At 37.0% G+C, this 6,906-nt stretch overlaps 1 protein-coding gene across 1 annotated transcript; it reads right to left on the minus strand.

Moving 5' to 3' along the window:
- Nucleotides 1–598: 598 nt before the first annotated feature.
- On the minus strand, nt 599–5,104 carry bbs5 (Bardet-Biedl syndrome 5). The gene is made up of 12 exons (XM_060876783.1): nt 4,891–5,104; nt 4,018–4,100; nt 3,803–3,868; nt 3,657–3,706; nt 3,430–3,557; nt 2,543–2,678; nt 2,353–2,448; nt 2,200–2,262; nt 1,987–2,121; nt 1,801–1,884; nt 1,079–1,102; nt 599–986 (listed from the first exon to the last, which is right to left on the minus strand). The coding sequence occupies exons 1-12, from the start codon at nt 4,950–4,952 to the stop codon at nt 885–887; spliced, it is 1,029 nt and encodes a 342-aa protein (XP_060732766.1). The 5' UTR covers nt 4,953–5,104; the 3' UTR covers nt 599–884.
- Nucleotides 5,105–6,906: the final 1,802 nt, after the last annotated feature.

Raw genomic sequence — 6,906 nt, forward strand, 5'->3', positions numbered from 1 at the left:
TCCCTTCACAGACAGAAAGAATTCAGGTTGGCCAGATTAGAAAAACGGTCACATTTGTCAGCTGTCGAAGACGGAAAGAAACAACTGTGAACTGTGAGCAAAGCAATTATGTCTGGGCTACTGGCATTCTCATGTGAGGAAGTACATTTGTCAACTTTTCATCTATTGTTAACCTAAATCTGTATATGTCATATTATGTTAATCGTGAGTTTTGAGCATTTTTTATTTTTTTTGGTAACCTTATTTATGTGTAATGATCTCAAATGATGATTAATGGCACAAGTTTCTCCATCAGCTTTTCCTGGTGCTGACTCATTCAGATGCCTTTTCTGTGTCCAGGTTTCTATTTACATAGTGAATGCGTTTCCTACGAGCTGACCTTCCCCATTGTACAGGTCAGCAAAGAGCAGCTGTTGGAACTGTTAATCTCTGCTACTGAGCTGTTTGCTAAAATCCTTAGCAATACTGACACATTTTAAAATAACTTTATGATGCCTATTGTTTAAAATAACAGGCCACATAACACTTCAGCAAGGAATTCTGGCTAACATGCATTAACTCTACCTAAAAATACACTCAATTCAAGGTGTTGCTCTGGTCTGTTTATTACACCCTAGTAGCAGAAATATCACTTCTTTTTGACAAAATGTGACAGCATACAAATATCTCACCCATTTATTTCTACCATAAACTGATAATATACTATATATTTTCATATTATATACAAAATATATAAATTAAGTCTGGAAATAAATAAAAACACCTAGATACAAATTACTGTAAATGAACAATAAGAATTTAAACCATAAAACTTTTCCTTTCAGCCTTTGAATGCACTCATGGTTAACAATTTACACTGATCCAGTTAGTACAATTTCATCTATTCAACCCATGACCTCCCAAAGTCCTTGCAGCGTGAAGCCATCTTTTAATTTCTCCACCGCTAAACCAAGCTCCTCGGAGAACACCGGCTCTCTATCTTGTTGCTTTAAAAGAAAAATTCATATCAAATTACACAAACATTTCACAGATCAAGATGAGTTAAAGAGTGATCAAGGAAGTCATGACAGGTAGGTACCTTGTTGCCATCAGCAAAGTATGCCTGTAATAAGGAAAAAAAAAGTTCTGTAATACATGCGTATGAAAAATGCACTTCAGTCTAAACAGGTTTGAAACCAAGCAACAACAGTGAGTGATGATGTGTCATCCTGATACCTGCTTAAGCCTGGTGTTATTTTCAGTGTGTGAGAGAGAAAGCCCCCTGCTAATCATCAGAGGTGATAAAAGAGCAGCTACTCATTCTGATATATAGTCTTGAAAAAGAAGTACAGCTTGAAACTCATAACTAAACTGTTAGTCAGTGCTTTAAAGATCTTTAGTATGAGGAACAGAGGTTTTTTTTTATTGCATTTTTAACTTTAATATTTGAGTGAAGTATATATATATATATATATATATATATATATATATATATATATATATATATATATATATATATATATACATATACAGAGAGAGAGAGAGAGAGAGAGAGAGAGCAGGGTTCACCGATACCCTTTCAGGTTATAATAATGTGTTGAGCAGTTCTTAATCCATTATATTATCTTCAACCATCTCCTTGGTTGTTTTCTATACTTTAAATAATTTGACCCTTTTGAAACAGAGTAACGTCTTCCATAAACTACCATGATAAAGTTTATTTAGTGAGAGCTAGATTACAGTTGTCGTATTAAGACTTATTACCTGTTATCACCTCTGCTGACGTTATGATGTATTTTAGTATTATTGTAATATACTCACTGTAAAAGCATCAGTCTGTTCATCTGGTTCGATCTCTACATCATCAGGAAGCTGCTCTACTGTTAGCTCCTCCAGCGGCTGTGGCTGTGTTCACATCGAACATGAAGATACATTTGTGAAAAGACAATATAGCAATATTTAGAACCTAACATCACTTTTTCCACCCAGAAATCTTTTTATATTTACCTTTTCCTCCATCTCATATTCCACACCAAAGATTGGGTTTGCAGAATAGACTTTGTGAAGAGAATTCATTTCCTTCACTGCATCCTGTAGTTTGTCCAGTGGATCGATCTTAAAACCCAGTACATATCCACCTGTCTGAAAGAGCAGCCTGTATTTCAGAAAGAAATTCAACTATTTTTATACATCTGAATTGCTGTTTATAATCAGACCCACCTGCTGAGAGCTCTCGATCACGAGCGCAAGTCCAAACTTAGAGTCTCTAATCCTTATTGAGCGCTTCACAAAAGATGGGCAAGAGCAACAATCAAATCTATTCTAACGAAAGCATTTTAACAGCCATTACTGATTACTAGACTAAATACTTACTATTTGCAAGTAAGGAATGCTGACATTGAAACTTTCGTTCATGTTTGCGTGCCACACTATCCTCACATTAGTAATGAAGAAAGTGCCCAGGTTACCCTGAAACACAAAGCAAACTAATCATCAATCAATCATCAGATTTTATGAAAAAAAAAAATCCAATCCTATTTTTCAATATAAACTGTAACTGTACCTGATCGCTGGATAAATTCCAAACTCCATTGATTTTATCATACACTTGTTCACGTGGTAGTAATCTCAGCTGCTTATTCTGTATCAAAGCTGCTCTTAATTTGAGATCCCGGTACATTTTAGAGGTCTCATAAGCTCTGAAAAAATTATCAATTTATATATTTACTTAAATGGCATTAAACACATTGCTGTTGAGTTCTCAAATCTGATTATTGGTCAGAAGATGTTGATTAATATTCTATAACATTAGCTCTCACAGTTCCATCTGCAACACACTGTAATTTCTATACTGTTATTTTCTTTGTTTTCAGGTTTGTGTGGTTAGCATTTTTAGAAGGAGAATCTTGTATTTTTGGTCTATTTTTTGTACTCAATTCAAGACAAAACAGATAAGTTAGTGAGGGAGTAACGGCTTATATCCTACACATGGTCATGGGAATCTGACGCCTTTCCCATGAGTCTTTACTGCTGTGCCCATGAGACCATGTCCCATGGGCACAGGGGGTGGGGGGTGAACCTGGACAGGGAGCCACACACACCCATTCAGACAATTTAGAGATGCCAATCAGCCTACAAAGCATGTCTTTGTATTGCGGAGAAAACAGGAGTACACACAGGAAACCTCCAAAGCACAGTGAGAACATGTTCTACTCCAGAGACTTAAATCAATCTGTAAACCCAGAGGTGTGAAGCAAACCTGCTAGCTCTATCATGGAATAAATCACTTAAGGTCATTGCTCTTGGTAGTAGTACTGGGGTAGCACCATACCACACCACGTTGTGATTTATTCATTAAATATCCTAAAAGGATTAAAATATCTGGGTGAGATGCTTGAATAAGTCATAGCTGATTAACTAAGGGTGTAAGTAAAATGTGTGACTCCATACCTGTGTACAGCAATGACAGAAGTGAAGAGTCTTGGACTTCCAGGAATGACATTAGTGAAGATAAACTCAAATCTTGTGTTATTTGATTTAGTCAAGATGTAAAGAGCTTCAGTCTGCCCCCTCAGTTTCTGCAACAGTTATAGACTTCAGGTCATACACAACACACTATGAAGTCTAAACCCAGGCTGACAGATCAACAATGTAAACAAGAATTAAAATATTCTTACTGAATTTGCTGTTCTTGTAGTGATGTTTATGACAGAATTGTATCCCACAGCTGTAGATTAGTTAAAAGAAGGCTATACACTTAGCAATTCTTATGGAAATGGATAGGCTTTGTTTATATTACACATTTATAATAGATAACACTTACACAAGTTAACCCTAGGCAAGGCAACAGAATGCCAGATGATTCTTAAATTGGTCACCAGGAGTCTTCCTTTTGCAATATAGTGAACAAAAAGATAGTCAGTGTCTCCTCATGAAAACTTATGTTTTTCAACTTTATTCGTAATGGTCATATTGTTCTGCACCACTGATCTGCCTTTATGCATTATATAAAAGATACTGTATATATGAGATAAGCACCTCTATCGCCGTTATTTCCTTTAGTGTCTTCGATTGAATCCAGGCAGTCGATGAGTACCTCACCAGGCCTGGTTTTCATCTGTCTGAAATCAAGCAAAATAATATTGCAGAATAACTTAACAAAATAAACAACTGGCATTTTTTTTAACCACTGATTATTATATATTATGGATCTGTGATCGCTTATTTCTTTTGCATATTTGCTTTTAAATTGAGTACAGTGGTAGAAATCACACCCCAAAATTATCCATTCAGTTCTATTTATGGTTGGAGTTATCCTGTTTGACTGGTCAATTGAATTGAACAGGTTTAACCCAAAGCTCAATAACAGAAACAAGTGGGGCTACAGAATAATAACAGCTTGAACTTGTGTGTCTTGTTGGTCGAGGAATTAAAAAAAAAAAGCACTATTGTTTTGAGGAATGTTCAGAATATTATTGGAAATATTTAGGTTATTATTATTATTATTATTATTATTATTATTATTATTGGTAGTAGTAGTAGTAGTAATAGTAATACTATCAACAACGTTAATAATAATTATTATATGACTGTGTTCATTAAATTATTCTGGGTCTGTGATATTTACGGTTTAGTTAAACGAGTCTCTGATGTAAACAGATTGAGAAGCCATTCAAATACCATTCAAACTCAGTATTAGGCAAACCTAGCTAGTGTGTTAAAGACTGAGCTTTAAATTGTAGTCTGATACAAAAATCACTATCTATAGTAATGTTTATAACATACTCTGGTGATGTTGCTGATTTTAATTGAATGCACTTTCGCTGTAGTTAGCTTTATACGCTAGCGTTGCTAATGGGCTAACGCTAACGTTGCTAATGGGCTAACGCTAATGATTGTCTGTTAGCTTACTGTGGTGTGATGTCGAAGCGAACATCTCTGTCCTCCCAGAGTGCATCCAACACTCCTGCCATGTTCGGCCCTTAAACACGCTGTACACAAAGCTAACGAATGCAGGTCTGTAACCGAGATTTCAACTGCTGACTGTCGCTACTGTAGCTTGCGAATAAGAGGATTTAAAGATCAGCGTCTCTGCATCACCGTGGTAACGTTGCACAGAACGTCATACGGCAAGTAGGACGGGTCAATCCGTCGGTAAAGCGTCGAAAGACATTAAAGGAGAATAAGGTGATAGTGAAAGACAATTAGCGTTTGATTGCTGTATATATAAGTACTTTTGCTTTTACAAAATCCAAAAACAATCATTGTTTTAAGACATTTAGGATTCTGTAATGTCCTTCTAATTAGAGATAGGAATTAACATGCAAAACTTGTGAATGCTTCTGTATAATATAGTAACATGTAAACTGACTAACACACACACACACACCAGGAAACGAGCTTTGGTATATGACGTGATACGTGCCGTTTCTGTGCTGAGTGTGTATAAGTTAGAGGTTGCTATGATGACAGGGTGTAGAGCTGGACTTAATTCTTCTTAATTCAACTTCACCCTCACACCTAACACCTAACTACAAACCCGATTCCAAAAAAGTTGGGACACTGTACATAAATAAATAAGACTGTGAATAAAAACAGAATGCAATAATGTGGAAGTTTCAAATTTTTTATTTTATTCCGAATACAACATAGATGACATATCAAACATTTAAACTGAGACAATGTATAATTTTCAGGGAAAAATAAGTCGATTTTAAATTTCATGGCATCAACACATCTCAAAAAAGTTGGGACAAGGCCATGTTTTCCACTGTGTGGCATCCCGTCTACTTTTTATAACAGTCTGTAAACGTCTGGGGACTGAGGAGACAAGTTTGCTCAAGTTTAGGAATAGGAATGTTGTCCCATTCTTGTCTAATACAAGCTTCTAGTTGCTCAACTGTCTTAGGTTGTCTTTATCGCATCTTCCTCTTTATGATGCGCCAAATGTTTTCTATGGGTGAAAGATCTAGACTGCAGGCTGGCCATTTCAGTACCGACCCCTTCTTCTACGCAGCCATGATGTAATTGATGCAGTATGTGGTCTGGCATTGTCATGTTGGAAAATGCAAGGTCTTCCCTGAAAGAGACGACATCTGGATGGGAGCATATGTTGTTCTAGAACTTGGATATACCTTTCAGCATTGATGGTGCTTTTCCAGATGTGTAAGCTGCCCATGCCACATGCACTCATGCAAACCCATACCATCAGAGATGCAGGCTTCTGAACTGAGCGCTGATGAGATCTTGGGTTGTCCTTGTCCTCGTTAGTCCGGATGACATGGCGTCCCAATTTTCCAAAAAGAACTTCAAATTTTGATTCATCTGACCATAGAACAGTTTTCCATTTTGCCACAGCCTATTTTAAACGAGCCTTGGCCCAGAGGAAACGGCTGCGCTTCTGGGTCATGTTTAGATATGACTTCTTTTTTGACCTATAGAGTTTTAGCTGGCAACGGTGAATGGCACAGTGGATTGTGTTCTGGAAGTATTCCTGAGCCCATGTCATGATTTCCATTACATTAGCATTCCTGTATATGATGCAGTGCCGTCTAAGGGCCCGAAGATCACGGGCATCCAGTATGGTTTTGCGGCCTTGACCCTTACGCACAGAGATTGTTCCAGATCCTCTGAATCTTTGGATGATATTATGCACTGTAGATGATGATAACTTCAAACTCTTTGCAATTTTTCTCTGAGAAACTCCTTTCTGATAATGCTCCACTAGTTTTCACCGCAGCATTGGGGGAATTGGTGATCCTCTGCCCATCTTGACCTCTGAGAGACACTGCCACTCTGAGAGGCTCTTTTTATACCCAATCATGTTGCCAATTGACCTAATAATTTGCAAATTGGTCCTCCAGCTGTTCCTTATATGTACATTTAACTTTTCCGGCCTCTTATTGCTACCTGTCCCAACGTTTTTGG

This window comes from Tachysurus vachellii, chromosome 8, assembly GCF_030014155.1.
Source record: "Tachysurus vachellii isolate PV-2020 chromosome 8, HZAU_Pvac_v1, whole genome shotgun sequence".
NCBI classification, from domain to species: domain Eukaryota; kingdom Metazoa; phylum Chordata; class Actinopteri; order Siluriformes; family Bagridae; genus Tachysurus; species Tachysurus vachellii.

Bases quoted from the DNA above. Each gene is read 5' to 3' on its own strand.
- bbs5 (XM_060876783.1), bottom strand. From the start codon at position 4,952: ATGGCAGGAGTGTTGGATGCACTCTGGGAGGACAGAGATGTTCGCTTC. The intron at 2,449-2,542 runs GTACAGTTACAG...TTTGTGTTTCAG, and splicing joins GGAATTTATCCAGCGATCAG to GGTAACCTGGGCACTTTCTT. The intron at 1,885-1,986 runs GTAAATATAAAA...ATGTGAACACAG, and splicing joins AATATGAGATGGAGGAAAAG to CCACAGCCGCTGGAGGAGCT.